Source organism: Panulirus ornatus, chromosome 10, assembly GCF_036320965.1.
Source record: "Panulirus ornatus isolate Po-2019 chromosome 10, ASM3632096v1, whole genome shotgun sequence".
NCBI lineage: Eukaryota > Metazoa > Arthropoda > Malacostraca > Decapoda > Palinuridae > Panulirus > Panulirus ornatus.
The window spans coordinates 7373584-7390000 of record NC_092233.1 but is presented as its reverse complement, the minus strand read 5'-3'; the positions used below and the strand labels follow the sequence as shown (position 1 = coordinate 7390000).

At 47.9% G+C, this 16417-nt stretch overlaps 1 protein-coding gene across 1 annotated transcript in view; it reads left to right on the top strand.

Annotated features, from left to right (window-relative positions):
• LOC139750762 (uncharacterized) overlaps positions 1 to 16417 on the top strand; it is a 115126-nt gene that overhangs the window by 53386 nt on the left and 45323 nt on the right. Inside the window, exons 5-6 of the mRNA XM_071665478.1 lie at positions 3217 to 3317; positions 4581 to 4742. Coding sequence (XP_071521579.1) covers positions 3217 to 3317; positions 4581 to 4742 — 263 coding nt within the window. The remainder of the gene's footprint in view (positions 1 to 3216; positions 3318 to 4580; positions 4743 to 16417) is intronic.

Below are 16417 nucleotides of genomic sequence, written 5' to 3'. Positions count from 1 at the left end.
CATGTGAACCTCAGGGAGAGGTCAGGAGCCATGTGAACCTCAGGGAGAGAGGCCAGGAGCCATGTGAACCTCAGGGAAAGAGGCCAGGAACCATGTGAACCTCAGGGAGAGAGGCCAGGAGCCATGTGAACCTCAGGGAGAGAGGCCAGGAGCCATGTGAACCTCAGGGAGAGAGGCCAGGAACCATGTGAACCTCAGGGAGAGAGGCCAGGAACCATGTGAACCTCGGGAAGAGGCCAGGAGCCATGTGAACCTCAGAGAGGGAGGCCAGGAGACATGTGAACCTCGGGAAGAGGCCAGGAGCCATGTGAACCTCAGGGAAGGAGGGCAGGAGCCATGTGAACCTCAGGGAGAGGCAGCAGTCGAGACAGGGAGACACCATCACAACTGGCCACACACACACACACACACACACACACACACCTGGGGAAGCAAATGTTATATCAAAATCAGTGACCACGGGGGGGGGGGGGGGGACAACAGCCGAGACAAGTCCTGGATACGCAGATCGCACAACGAAGGGTCACGTACAGTATGGTGGGAAGGGGGGGGGGGGGTGTGAGTGTAGACCTCCCTCCCTACATTACTCACTCACACACACACACGGGATGAGATTAAGAGACATCCGCCTCTCTCTCTCTCTCTCTTTCTCACACACACAAGTGTCGTTTCGTGGAATGGTCTCGGGCACAGAGGTCGTGGAGGAGCGGTTGCATCACCAGCCAGGCCCAGCAGCAGCAGCAGCGTACGTGCGTTGTCGGGCGTCGCCCTCGGCACACTGGTCGATATTCAACTCCCCCGACCTGGGATACTGGCGGGTGGGTGGGTGGGGTTGGGTGGATGGCGGGGTCGGTGGCTGACACGTGTATTCTGTCAGGTGCTGTTTTGGCCCCCCCTCCTCTCTCTCTCTCTCTCTCTCTCTCTCTCTCTCTCTCTCTCTCTCTCTCTCTCATTATATATATATATATATATATATATATATATATATATATATATATATATATATATATATATATATAAATATCTTTCTTTCTTTCATACTATTCGCCATTTCCCGCATTAGCGAGGTTGCGTTAAGAACAAAGGACTGGACCTTTGAGGGAATATCCTCAAAGGGCCCCCTTCTCTGTCCCTTCTTTTGGAAAATTAAAAAAAACGAGAGGGGAGGATTTCCAGCCCCCCGCTCCCTTCCCTTTTAGTCGCCTTCTACGACATGCAGGGAATACGTGGGAAGTATTCTTTCTCCCCTATCCCCAGGGATAATATATATATATATATATATATATATATATATATATATATATATATATATATATATATATATAAGATGGTTAAAGGAAAGGAAGAGAAGGTGGGACAGGTGGAGGAATAGCTTGAAATGGAAGAGAAGACAGGTGTGCGCGCGTGTGTGTGTGTGTGTGTGTGTGTGTGTGTGTGTGTGTGTAAGTATGTTGATGCACGTGGGGTGATTACTCGGAAGGGAGAGAAAGGTAGATAGGTACTTAGCAAAGCAGGCAGGCAGGCAGGTAGGTAGATTGCTAGGTAGGTTGGAAGGTAGGTATGTAGGTAGGTATGTAGGTAGGTATGTATGTAGGTAGGTAGGTAGGTAGGTAGGTAGGTAAGCAGGTAGGTAGGTAAGCAGGTAGGTAGGTAGAAATTAGGTAGGTATTCTCCCCCTAACACGCGTCCACCCTCCCTTTTCACGCACCTCCCCTCGCCCAACCCTCCCCCCGTCTGGTGACATCATCACTCGGCCACGTGTTCAGAGGATGGCCGGGTGGTGGTGTGTGTGTGTGTGTGTGTGTGTGTCGGGGGGGGGGGGGGGGGGATTTAGTTATCCTGGCCTGTCATACGAGCCACCACCCGTCAGCGTCGGTGTTTCTCGTAACCTTACGTCACATGCTCGTCTCCTCCTCCTCCTCCTCCCCCGGGCGGTGAGGGGACGCACGAGAAGTTGGTGTTATCAGCTTGGGTCGGCTTTCCCCAGTGACGCAATACCCCCTGGTCGCCCTCCCCAGCAGCCGTCACCACCACCACTGTATCTCCAACACCACCACTGCATCTCCAACACCACCACTGAATCTCCAACACCACCACTGTATCTTCAACGTCCCCACTGTGTCTCCAACACCCCCACTGTATCTCTAACACCACCACTGCATCTCCAACGCCACCATTGTATCTTCAACGGCCCCACTGTATCTCCAACACCACCACTCTATCTCCAACACTACCACTGCATCTCCAACACCACCACTGTATCTCCAACACTACCACACTATCTCCAACACCACCACTGTATCTCCAACACTACCACTGTATGTCCAACACCACCACGGTATCTCCAACACCAACAACGTGTGTTGGTGTCTCCCGTGTTGGTGGGGGAAGGGGAGGGGGTGGATAACACACGTCCTGGGACAGGTGTCCCACGGGTTCATGTCCTGGGTCGTGACACATGGGACATGTCTTGGGATAAGCATCACACGGGACAGATACCCCACAGGTCATGCCCCCAGCAGTCAAACCAACAAACAAAATAAGAGAGCAAAAACAAATATGAAAATAAACAGATATAAAACATCGCTTGCAACACACTGTGCAAAACACTGTGCAACACACTGTGCAACACCTCAACCCATTCTGACATTTTTGGCAGCGCTGTGTTGCTGCTGCTGCTCCACCATTCGTGCAACACCTCTCCATCAGTCGACGGATTCAAGTCGGTGTTTCGACTTCTCGTTGTATTTCAATCGCTTTCAGGTCTTACTGTCTTAAAACGTTCGGTCCGCTCCATGTGTGTGTGTGTGTGTGTGTGTGTGTGTGTGTGTGTGTGTGTGTGTGTGTGTGTGTGTGTGTTGGGGTGGAGTGGGGGTATATCTATCCATCTATCTATCTAAATATATATATACCCTCACAATACATGACATGAACCTGCATAACAATCATTGTTCAGCCCTTCAACTTGACCTCTGGTGTCGCGTCTCGCCTCGTTCGACCTTACGAAACAATTTGGGTTCACACGAACGGAGGTGACGAGTCTCCCTCCACCGTAGCCACACCGTAACGAAATGAAGAGATAACATTGCACAGGCAGGTGACGGGAGGAGGGGTGGTCATGTGTGGCCTCTCCTCCCGCCCCGCCCCGACCTCACTCCTTTCCCACTCCACCACCACTCACTCACGTCCATTCCTCTCTCTCTCTCTCTCCCGCAGATGTGGTCCCCTCCCGCTGGATCTTCGCCGTCCTGGGATGTATCGGCTTTATGATCGTCTACGGCCTCAAGGTCAACCTCAGCGTCGCCATCATCGCCATGGTCAGTCAGTCCTCCTCTGCGTGACCTTATATCTTACACACACACACACACACACACACACACACACACACACACACACACACACACTGCACGTGCCCCTACACCTGCCTCGCTTGGTTGCTTGAGTCTCTATGTTACGTCACCCTTGCCCAAGTTATGCCTTGCCTTATCTACTCGTATCGTATCTTTCCCTCCCTCCATTCCCCCTTGTGGAACTTGATCTTGGTTATCGTGTGATCTTGGCCTCAAAAGTTCAATTTCTTTTCTTTTTTTTCTATTTTGCTCTGTGATCTTCCGTTGCTCCCTCCTTCACCTTCTGCCTACCCTGTGTGGTTCTGTCTTGCTCTGTGTGTGTGTGTGTGTGTGTGTGTGTGTGTGTGTGTGTGTGTGTGTGTGCGACCTTCTCTTGACCTCTGTGGTATCACGTTACCCCCTTCATGTAATATTACCTTGCCATTTCCCACCCTTTCCAGAACTGATTTCCCTCACGCCACCATTTTATGCTAACACTGAGGGACTTCTCGCGTCTGATCTTCTCTCTCCACCCATAACCCAGACATTTCTCAAGAGTGTTCTATATTTGCTCGGAGCTTGATGGAGTATTGGTTCAGAGGATGGTACACACTTGCTCAGAGCATTATGTATTTGTTCAGAGGATGGTACACACTTGCTCAGAGCATTATGTATTTGCCCGATCATTATAGGATTGTTCAGGCATTGTATATGTCTTCGAAGAGTTAAATCATTCCCCTTACATCAAGTCTTTCACACAACAGCTGACACTGAATGGAGGTGAACACCCAAACTTATCATGAGTGGTAGCCTTCTAGTCACTGTTTCACTGTCTAGTTCCTCTTTTGCACGTCTCAGTGACTTCCTACAGTGTAAAGTACAACTTCATGTAGCAGTCGGAACTAACGATGATTCAGTCCCCTAAATATATATATATATATATATATATATATATATATATATATATATATATATATATATATATATATATATATATATATATATATATATATATATATATATATATATATATATATATATATATATATATATATATATATATATATATATATATATATATATATATATATATATATATATATCAAATGTATTCCAGTGAATTACTGTACTCTGATTGTCCTTAGATTTTCAATCACGTGCAGTGAGTTTCGACCAAGCTGTCGTGGTAGTGATGACTAACCCCCCACACAGCTCACCCCCCAGCCTGACCTGTTCCCATGTCGTCCCCAGGTGAACCACACAGCCGTGGCCGAGATGGCGATTGCAAATGGCCATCACGACGACCACCACGGCCACGAGGTCGTCCTTGATGACGACGAGTCGTCCGCCGCCAACGTCTCCACCAAGGTCGTGGACGACTGCGGGGTCGAGGCGAAGGAGGAGAGTCTTGAGGTGAGTCTTGTAAGAGGAGTTCGTGGGTCTTGTAGGGGGAATTCTTGGTACATGGGGTCTTGTAGGGGAAGTTCATGGGTCTTGGGGTCTTGTAGGGGAAGTTCGTGGGTCTTGGGGTCTTGTAGGGGGAACTCTTGGTTCTTGGGGTTTTGTAGGGGAAGTTCGTGGGTCTTGGGGTCTTGTAGGGGGAATTCTTGGTTCTTGGGGTTTTGTAGGGGAAGTTCGTGGGTCTTGGGGTCTTGTAGGGGGAACTCTTGGTTCTTGGGGTTTTGTAGGGGAAGTTCGTGGGTCTTGGGGTCTTGTAGGGGAATTCTTGGTTCTTGGGGTTTTGTAGGGGAAGTTCGTGGGTTTTAGGGTCTTGTAGGGGAAGTTTGTGGGTCTTGGAGTCTTGTAGGGGAAGTTCGTGGGTCTTGGGGTCTTGTATGGGAAGTTCATGGGTCTTCGGGTCTTGTAGGTGAAGTTCGCGGGTCTTGAGGTCTTGTAGGGGAAGTTTGTGGGTCTTGGGGTCTTGTAGGGGAAGTTCATGGGTCTTGGGGTCTTGTATGGGAAGTTCATGGGTCTTCGGGTCTTGTAGGTGAAGTTCGCGGGTCTTGAGGTCTTGTAGGGAAAGGTCTTGGGGCTTTGTAGGGGAAGTTCGCGGGTCTTGGGGTCTTATAGGGGAGGTTCATGGGTCTTCGGGTCTTGTATGAGAGGTATTCATGTGTGTAGATCTAACACAGTAGTGATGGTAGTGTTGATTTAGTACTGAGATGTAGGTTGGTAGATTCCTCTCTTCCTCCCGTTAGTTCTCTTCCTCTTGGCCTTATATTATTTCTTTCAAGCTCTGGCTTCACTTGGGGCTTCTATCTCAGAATGAAGCCTTTGAAAAAAAGAAAAAAATAAAGGCTTTAGGGGCCCTTGCTGGGGATTGCTAGTGAATATTATTTCAGGGAGAGCCTTAAAGAGGGGCCCTGCTGGGGGTTGTTGGTGAATATTATTTCTGGGAGAGCCTTCAAGACAGTATGAGACTGGCAGGTCCAAAGGGGTTTTCATACGAGAGGTCTTTCCTGAGGCCTTGTAGAAGGTGGTGTTGTATTCTGGGTCGTGGCGGGAGTTGCTGGCTTATCTTAGAACCTCTCTCAGATGGGGGTTTTAGTGGGTCGCTGCTAGACGGGTTGGTAAGGGTAGATCCTGGATGTTTGCAATGTTGAGAAACGGCGGTTGATAAGGGACTTTACTGAGGTGTTGCAGGTGGGTCCTCTGGCTTGGTAGGAGAGTTTTGGTGGTTAATGGGCCTTGTAGGACTTGACAGGGAGGCGCAGGTGGTTCCTGGGGCTACGGAGGAGAAACGAACTGGTTGCTGTGAGCTTGCAGGATCTTTGCAGAGGGATGATGCACTTGGGGTCCTGGGGCTGCGTGGGAGAGAAATGGTGCTCGCTGGGGCGGGCGCATGTCGACCCTGTCGGCTTGTGGAGGCTGAAGATGATGATGGATTTTAAGAGGTCGTACATGGGAGTGTTTGTCACTCCTGGTGGCGTCTTGTCTCGGAGGCTGGTGGTGGTAGGGGGCTGGTCCGCGGCCGAGGGCGTCGTGTGGACGGGATCCTAGGATTATGACGTACTTTGTCCGTGTTTTGTTGGGTTTTGGAGTGTTGGAGGGAATGCTGGTGGGTTTTGGAGTGTTGGAGGGGATGTTGGTGGGTTTTGGAGTGTTAGAGGGGATATTGGTGGGTTTTGGAGTGTTGGAGGGGATGCTGGTGGGATTTGGAGTGTTAGAGGGGATATTGGTGGGTTTTGGAGTGTTGGAGGGGATGTTGGTGGGATCTGGAGTGTTAGAGGGGATATTGGTGGGTTTTGGAGTGTTGGAGGGGATGTTGGTGTGGGTTTTGGAGTGTTGGAGGGGATGTTGGTGGGTGTTGGAGTGTTGGAGGGGATGTTGGTGGGTTTTGGAGTGTTGGAGGGGATGTTGGTGGGTGTTGGAGTGTTGGAGGGGATGTTAGTGGGTTTTGGAGTGTTTGAGGGGATCATGGTGGATCTGGGGTTGTGCTGGTTTTTTGATGGGTCATGTTGCCTGTGAGGCGTGTCCTTGGGTCATGTTGTTAGCAGTGTGGTCCTGGAGGGCCATATAGCTTATTTTGGCGGTTATATGAAGGATGCTATGGGTCTTATGTCCTTAAAAGACTGTTATGATACACAGTGGCATGTGTGTGGTAGTGTAGGGTACATAATCCCAGTGTTTAGTACCTCATGGTTAAGGCATCGGGGTAAGTAAAGTACCAGTGTTACAATTAAGGCCCCCCCCCCAATTATGTCTCGGGTCAGTGTATAAGCAACCAGTCTCCTCGCACAAGCCTCCCGGACACGACCGTACAATGAGGCTACTACGACACCCATGGGTCGTGCCATCGTGCTCTGAGGGTCGTACGTTGTGCTCAAGGAGGTGGTACCGTCGTGCTCAGGGGTGTCGTACCATCGTGCTCAAGGGTCGTACCATCTTGCTCCGAGGGTCGTGCCATCGTGCTCTGAGGTTCGCACCGTCGTGCTCTGAGGGTCGTACTGTCGTGTTCGGGGGGTCGTACCGTCGTGTTCGGGGGTGTCGTACCGTCGTGCTCAAGGGGTCGTACCGTCGTGTTCGGGGGTCGTACCGTCGTGCTCAAGGGGTCGTACCGTCGAGCTTTGAGGGTCGTACCATCGTGCTCTGAGGGTCGTACTGTCGTGTTCGGGGGGGTCGTGCCATCGTGCTCTGAGGGTCGTACCGTCGTGTTCGGGGGGTCGCACCATCGTGCTCTGAGGGTCGTACCGTCGTGTTCGGGGGGTCGTACCGTCGTGTTCGGGGGGTCGTACGGTCGTGCTCATGGGGTCGTACGGTCGTGCTCAGGGGGTCGTACCTTCGTGCTCAGGGAGGGGTCGTACCGTCGGGCTCAGGGAGGGGTCGTACCGTCATGGTCATGTCAAAGATATGATAACGGCCGCACGCTGATGTGGTCTGAGTGTCTGGCTCCTGGGATTGGCTCTCGTGTTGCTGAGGAGGATGGTGGCCCGTGCATGCTCAGCGATGGTGCTTGCTGGTCTTCTTGAACTCGGAGGTCATCAGCCCTCTGCGTCCCTCTACAGGAGGTCATCAGCCCTCTGCGTCCCTCTACAGGAGGTCATCAGCCCTCTGCGTCCCTCTACAGGAGGTCATCAGCCCTCTGCGTCCCTCTACAGGAGGTCATCAGCCCTCTGCGTCCCTCACTAAAAGTACAACTGGGATCATTTGCATGATCCTGTGTCTGCCTTCTATTCTTAGATGGCCTTCGGTGTACGTTCGCTTTCATGGCACCACAGTGTCAAGATCAAAACCTGAATGTACCGAATTCTTCGCCGGATTTTAAAAACAACAAAATTTAAGGTTCCGGTTGTTTATGTGGCGTTTGGGAGTGCCCGGATGAATCATTGTCGCCCGGGGCTATTTATCAGAAGCAGGAACATAAACAGGTGCTGAGGGAAAGGATGATTCTCCTTGCAACTGTCACGACCGATGTGCTGCAGAAGGGAGCGTGTGTGTGCCAACCTCCCAGCCGACACCCTGACGCTAAGTGGAGGCGAGGGATTCGATGATATTTTGTTACTCCTCGATGACTGACTGAACAAGTGATGTGCTGTGAACTTTAGGGATTAAAACTGTTGTGTTTATGTGTGACGTATTTAAGTACTGATGTGAAGGCTTGTCGGCCGCTGAGACAGATGTCTTCTGAAAAAAAAAAAAAGATGATGATGATGATGCCAACTTGTGGAAGGATGAGGCTCGCTGGCTGGCTGGCTGGCGGTATATAGACCCAGCCACTTTTCCTCCAGTACAATGCAGTCACTGAGAGCGTCTTGTCCAGTCATGCACTTTATGCATCACCACAAGTGACTCTTCATGTTGTTCGTTACACGTAGCGCGGTCACACACACACACACACACACACATACGTCCTGGCGTTAAGCTTCGTCCTCCAGCATGTGGTAAACCTGTAGATCAAGTTGCGCGTGTATGGGAGGGAGGTGTGGCCATAACCGGCGAGCTAAGCAAAGGTTCTTACCCCGTCCTTGGTGTGAGAGGTCGTATACCGCGCCCATTGCCTTAGGGACCTGCTAGCTGGCTCCACAAGGATGCCACACGCTGGGATACCACAAGCCCTGGTAGTATGTCCACACGAACCATGTCATTCATGGTCCTCCAGTCGCCTCTGACACATCCACTGACATCCGTGGAGTACGGTGGTTTGCACTCCAGGCCCTCCCCATTACCCAGTGTCACTCGAACCAAGATTGATGAACTATACTGTACTCTTAATTTAGATCTTGACTTCTTAAAATTCCCTTCGTCAAACATGGACAATTTTTTTTTTATGTTAACATGAGTGAACGGCACATGTCTAGGGGTAGGTAGAGGTTAACTTCAAGCATACTGTGGGCACAATGGAAGTGTCAGTAAGGGAGGTCTGACGTCAATGGCCTTGGTGTAACGTAACTTAAGTCGTATGATTCGGGACATGTAGTACATGCAGGTACCTGGTTTACACAGCTCTAGGATGATGCTGGTACTTACATGTGGAAATTCTGATTCATGCGAATAAAGAGTTAAGTTTACATTCATGCAGTGGATGCGTACCATATGAACTTGATTTTATAACAAGTAAAGAACTCTTGTGTGCATCAACATGTGGGTTATAGGAGACAGAAATAGAGGGAACAAGGAGAATGGGGAGACCAAATTGATGATGGGAGGGATGATGTGAAAAACATTTTGAGTGATCGGAGCCTGAACATGCAGGAGGGTGAAGGGCGTGCACAGGATAGAGTGAATTGGAATGATGTGGTATACAGGAGTCGACGTGATGTCATTGGACAGAACCAGGGCATGTGAAGCGTCTGAGGTAAACCATGGATAGGTCTGTGGGGCCTGGGTGTGGATAGAGAGCTGTGGTTTCGGTGTATTACAAACGACAGCTAGAGAATGGATGTGAGCGGATTTGATCTTTCTACGTCTGTTCTTGACGCTAGCTTGTTAACGCGGAAAACTGGGATCAAGTATGAAATATATGTATATTTTTTCGTACTTGGTCGCCCTTTCCTGCGTCAGCGCCAGGAACAGACGAAGAAAGGCCACATTCGCTCACATCCATTCTCTAGCTGTCGTGTGTAATGAACTGAAACCACAGCTCCAACAGACCTTTCTATGGTTTAACGCAGACCGTTCACATGCTGTGGGTCAGTCCATTGACAGGACGTCGACCCTAGTATACCACATCAGTCCAATTCACTCAATTCCTTGCACGTCTTTCACCCTCTTGCATGGTCAAGCCCCTGATCGCTCATGATAATCCCTTTCACTCCATCCTTCCACCACCACGTCTGGTCTCACCGTTTTCCTCGAAGGAGACGCAATTGCCGCCTGACGGAGGAAAATACACGCGAAAACCAAACGGTGGCGCGGAGGTAGTCGCTGAAAGAGCGTCTGGAGATACGACTTGTCCTCCGGTGCTCAGGTCAGGGAACACATGCTTGGTATGAACAACTCATCCGTATTCAGGGTCAGGAGAACGTGGGGTGGCGGGAGGGTGTGGATGGGTGGGGTGTACGCGACCCACTAATCTTTGCGACGGGGTACAGGTCGATATGAGATAGACGCGCCCATACTGTTAAACTGCTGCGTGTGTACACCCCGTGCCCTACCGTTGATAACGTCAGTACGCATGTGCGCTCCTTCGTAAGTGTTCGCCCAGCGCGTCGGCGGACTCGGAAGGCCCGTTTGGCGTTTCCGCTGCATACCCGGGGGGAGATAATGGTGTGCTTGTAATCACTACCTGCAGGACATGCGGGATTACATGGACGCTATACCTCGCGAGGCTTTCTATCCGTGATAATGATGATGATGATGATAATCATAAATTCACTAGTCATTCATCACGACAATATTGAATAACGTGGGGTAGACATATGCCACAGTAGCTTCAAACTTACAGTCTAAGAATTCACTTAAATGCCTTTGTATTCGCGGTGTTTTCAAAGGTCATCCATGAAAGACAGAAAAGTAGGTAGGGGTCCTTAAGTTCGAAGGTATGAAGAACCTCCATAATCTGTGTTCATGGAGGTCAGAGATAATGACAATCTCTAGATAAGGACAGATTAAGATAAGGTTTGAGGCATGTGATGATGGTACAGACACAAGGTCATGATGGTACATCTGAGGGGGAAGGGAGTGTTTATCCTGCTCCCACCACTTGAAACTGGACGTGGTGTACTTGATTGACCTTTTGATAAACGTGTGATGGTGGTTCGCTCCTTTTAAACCTGGACCTTAACGATCATAATACCAGCGGGTCGTGTCGTCGTCCTCGAAGTAAGCGTTTATACCATCCTTCGCTCGAGGATCCTACGAACTGTCGTGCTCGAGGGCCGCACCCCAGTGCTCACGGGTCGTCCTCGAGGTGCTGACGGATCGTCGTACCGCAGTACTCAGTGCTCGTTCCGCCGGACTAAAGGAGGTCAAGCGGGCCTTAAATAAATAAAAGCACCCCCTCAGGTCACCGCTGAGAAACAGACTCGTAGCCTAAGATTTGCTCCTGCGCCCGGGGTGAGGCGGCCGGGATCTGGAACAACAAAAACTGGCGTCTGTCTGTCCATCCCGGTGGCCCAGCCCCTGGCACGTGTGGTGGACGCATGGCCTCCCTTGCCTACGTCTGGCAGCTGACGACCGGCAGCGAGCCCGCGTGAGCACCCTGGCCCCAGCCGGCAGCGGGAAATAAGTGCCAGTATTCTATCTCTTATTGTGTCCCTTTGCTTAGAAATTTAACGGTTAACGCTGGCTACGGTTTTCTTCTTTTAATGTTGACATGAAACTGAATTCTAAAAGTTAATTAGCATTTCACACCTCACACGTATTTCTTTTTTTTTTTTTTTTTTGCGTGAAATGTCAAAATATGTAACACGTTGACAGAGATGTTCTAGCAAAGTCTGTGTTCTCTGTGTTTAGCGAGGTCTTTTGAGAATATCTCACAGAATTTTATCTTGACAAGCGTGAGAGTTAATCATGGACGTATATGTAAACGAAATAAAATTAGTTTGGGCTAAAATTAATTCATAGTTACTCATATACTTTTTTTCTTTAAGTTGCATCACAGTTGGCTGGAGTGTTGGTGTTCCTACAACATTTCATTGTGGATGCCATGATTCACAAATATAATGAATCCTTCATGTTATTTCTACTTTTTGCTACGAGCTTCATAACGTAAAATGTCTCATCATATCAAGGTATTTACTGGTTTCAAAATAAGGATTGGAATCAGTATCAGAAAATAGAAAGAAATGACAAGATTCAGCATTAGACCTTAATCATAGGAAAAATGGTGAGACTGCACGTCTTCATGAACGCAGGATGTGTGTTACCGGACTCCCGCTTGTTCAAGCTTACAACGGCGAGTGAAAAGACACGTTTGCTAATCAAAGGCTTTACCACTGCGAGTACTGTCCCGTCAAAGAACTTCTCACTCCTAAGGAGTTGACATTACCCAGCTACTGCAGGAGTCTCCACAAAGGTCCTGCGTAACACCAGGACTCTTTCGTAAATTGGTCCCGGGATGATTTTAAATTTAGAAATAGATAAACACGCTGGATGTGCAACGCTTCCTGGCTGACGTATGAGTTGTCATATATCTTCACGCACCTCTAATATCCCATGTGAAACATATCCGCCAAATGAACCTTACTTCCAGATTCAGTTAGAAATAATAGCATTCAAATGATCGCTTGCTTGATCGCTTATATATCTATCCGAAGTATATTCCAAATTATTGAATGACAGCCATCCGTACTGGCAGACATTACACTGAGCCGTTACGTCGCGTACTAGTGTTGCCGGATACTATATACGACAATACCGTCCATCGCTATGTATAGGACAAACCCTCAAGGGCATAAAGATAAAGAAAATGTTAATGCTTGACTCGCAGGGCGGTTTTAAGGGCAAGGGAGAAGGTTAAGTTAGGCTCTTCCCGGCTGCCAGATCATTCTGTTGCCTTCGTACAATTATGGCCCGTAACGAACGAGGCTTCCGTAAACAGGAGATTAATGTTCCGGTGTGTGAGGGGCTTGCTCGTAATATTTAACCTTCCATCTTTGCTTGTCTTGTCAGAGAATAGTTTTGCTCGGAGCTGTGTTAAAAAAAATTCCCCTCAGTGATCCTGGTGAGGTTAGGCTTATGTTTGCATCACTGCAGTTGACTTATATATATATATATATATATATATATATATATATATATATATATATATATATATATATATATATATATATATATTGGAAAGGATCCCAATTTTGCGCGTGATGTGATTATTACACGAAAGTGCACTTGGGAACTTTATGTGTTTCATTTTTCCCGTGGACTAATAGGAATATACATATATATATATATATATATATATATATATATATATATATATATATATATATATATATATATAGGGGTATATTTAGCAAGGCTTACACGCTTCCAACTCTTCTACCCAGCCCCTCTCCTCCCACCTCTTATAGTCTCTCAACAACTCTCTCTCTCTCTCTCTCTCTCTCGCCCTTCATGGGGGTACAGACGCCCACAGAGGACAACCAGAGGGCACCACAGCCGTCACTCAGACCGCGATCGCCAAATTCTTTGGCTGTAGGTGTGTGTGTGTGTGTGTGCTGGTGGGTGTTGGAGGGGGGAGGCAGGGTAGATGGATGTTCTTGCTGTCTCCGCTTTGAACTTGGGGCCGATGATAGGACGATCGGCTGGCGCTTGCCGAGGTTATGTCAGCAGTTAGGCAACTACCCTCAGGGGATGGGCGCCAGTTGGCAGGATCCCGAGCCAAAGAGCTTCCCTTCGTCACGAGTAAACACGGTCAACGTCTCGGGTGCGGCACATGTGTATATAGTCACGGGTCAGCCCGGGGCAGCCAAGAACAACGTACTCACCACCTGGATGAAGGGCTGGGGTATGCTGTGTGACCACATTAAAAAATGGCCACAAGAGGAGAGGAATGTGGGAGTTATGATGAGAACAAGCGGTTCCGGCTCGTACTGTAGTAGGCTTTCACATTTTAATTGTAGCGTCTCTCACTACCGTACGCGTAATGAGAGAAAATGTAAAATTAAATTGTTATTTTCAAAGGTTTCCCCATTTATGTAAGGCAACGATAATTTTTTCCATATTTTCTGCATTAGCGAAACTATCCATTTGGATAGTTCTTACGTTTAAATTTTCTTTTTCCACCAAACACTGTCCTTCAATAAACATAATCCTACAAACGCCATTCCATTTTCAAATCTCTATTTAGAATGATTGTAAGGGTATTTGAGTATAGGGGTACCGCTCTGAGGTTCATTATGCATGAATATGCTAAGTGCGAAGCAGTCTTCGACACCATACCAACATTTGGCTCATATGAAAGGAACTGATGACGAATTGTACAAACGTGGCCTCTGTAGTCTTGAGGATGGAGTAGCTGACAATTGATGGGAGTGGCTTGACGAAAACCATCGTTCACTGAAAAACCATCAACTCTGCAGTGGATTACTTATGAAACTTCAGTTCAAAAGCCATGGGACGTATACATATTACGACTGTATGCATTCTTAGAATTATCCGTGACACCTACAAAAGGTGTTCAATAGTTTTCCGTTGGTGGTATTGACTTGCCCTTGGTAGCCATAACAGCCCTGGCATTTGATAGACCTAAAGCCCAAACAACCAAACAAGCAACCAGCCAGCCAGCCAGCCAGCTGTGGTTGTGTGGACGAGTGTATCTGATCGGAAGGATAAAAGAATGGTTCGCTGAGTAAAGAGTTCGCTGGTGATGTATTGTCACATGATGATGCCTGACGTTTGAACCCAGCGGGAACGCGTCTGCGGATAAAAATACTGAAAGAATAAGCTACCACTGCGGAAGGAGTAAATATTGTCCGTGTCCGTGAAGTTGTAAGTGAATTATGGCAACCAACCACACAGCTGCAAAATTACGAAAATGCAGCTGAAACTCTGAAAAGGACTAAAGGTGGCTTCGCGCCATATCCGTGAATCTCATATTTTTTTTTTTTCCCCTTTTAACTAATTATATAAATTGCTTCAGTAACAAACGTAAAACCCCCAGAGGAATTTCTACTCTGTGGTATAGTTAAGAATAGCATCATTCCACCACCACAAACAGGTTTACCAACAAATCTCTTAAAACACCGATGGGTTAAAAGTGCTGTCCCAATCATGGCTGTGTTGAATATGCTTCTCTGCACCACTTCGATCAAGCAACGATGTTATAAGAGGAGGTGAAGTATATATACTTTCCACACGGATATGAGTTCGCCTTCCCTATTGTCCATCCCGAGTAAGTGCACATTGCCAAAGATATTTGTAGGCGAGGGTATAAACAGGAGAGAGAGAGAGAGAGAGAGAGAGAGAGAGAGAGAGAGAGAGAGAGAGAGAGAGAGAGAGAGAGAGAGAGAGAGAGAGAGAGCGTACGACCTGTGAGAATAGCCTGCAAGTGCGTTACGTGATCTGCCGTGGCCATAGTGGGTGCCCCAGACCAGAGGGAGAAGGAATGGTATGATGAAATCCAGATGGAGGCGACCGGTCTGGGTATGTACGGTGGAGCTAAACAGCAGTCACTCGAAATGAATGAAAACCAGTTTGCCCTAATTATGGCTCCCTCTCATATATATATATATATATATATATATATATATATATATATATATATATATATATATATATATATATATATATATTCTCTCCGTATGTCCAAACCATTTCAGCGCAACCTCTTCAGCTTTCTCAACCACACTTTCTTATTACCACACATCTCTCTTACCCTTTTATTATTTGATCAAACCTCAAACATTCCATTTATAACACATCCACCCTCCTCAACACATCCTCATTTATAGCCCATGCTTCGCATCCATACATCGTTGGGACTGCTATACCTTCAGACATGTCCATTTTCGCCCCTCCCAGACACCAACCTCTTTTTACACACATTTATAGCTCCCAGAACCTTCGCCCCCTTCCCCACCCTATGACTCACTTTCGCTGGAAAGTCCACTCCCATATGTCTAAAACACTTCCCTTCCGAATTTTCGCCATTCAAACTCACACCCCCAACTAACGTGTCCCTCCACATTGCTGAACCTAATAACCTTCCTTTTATTCGCATTTACACTCAATTTCCCTCGTTTCACACACTTTTAAACTCAGTCACCAACTTCTGCAGCTTCACACTCAGTAACAAACAACGACTGACTCACATCTCAGTCCTCCTCATCCCTCACACACTGCATACTTGCCCCTCTGTCCAGGACTCTTTCAGTCACCTCCCTCACCGTCCCATCCATAAACACATTAAACAGTCCTGGTGTCATCGCACACCCCTGTAGTAAACCAGCCTTCAGTTAGAACCACTTACTCCCCACCCTACCAACTTATTCACATGCCTTACACCCATGATAAAAACTCAGTACTTCCAGCGGCTCTCCTCCCACACCATATATTCTTAAAACCTTCCACAAGGCTTCTATATCAGCCCTGTCATGTGCATTCTTCAGATCCATAAATGCCGCATACAAATCCCTCTGTTTCTCTAAGTATTTCTCACACTCATTATTCAAGGCAAACACCAGTCCACACATTCTCTACCACTTCTG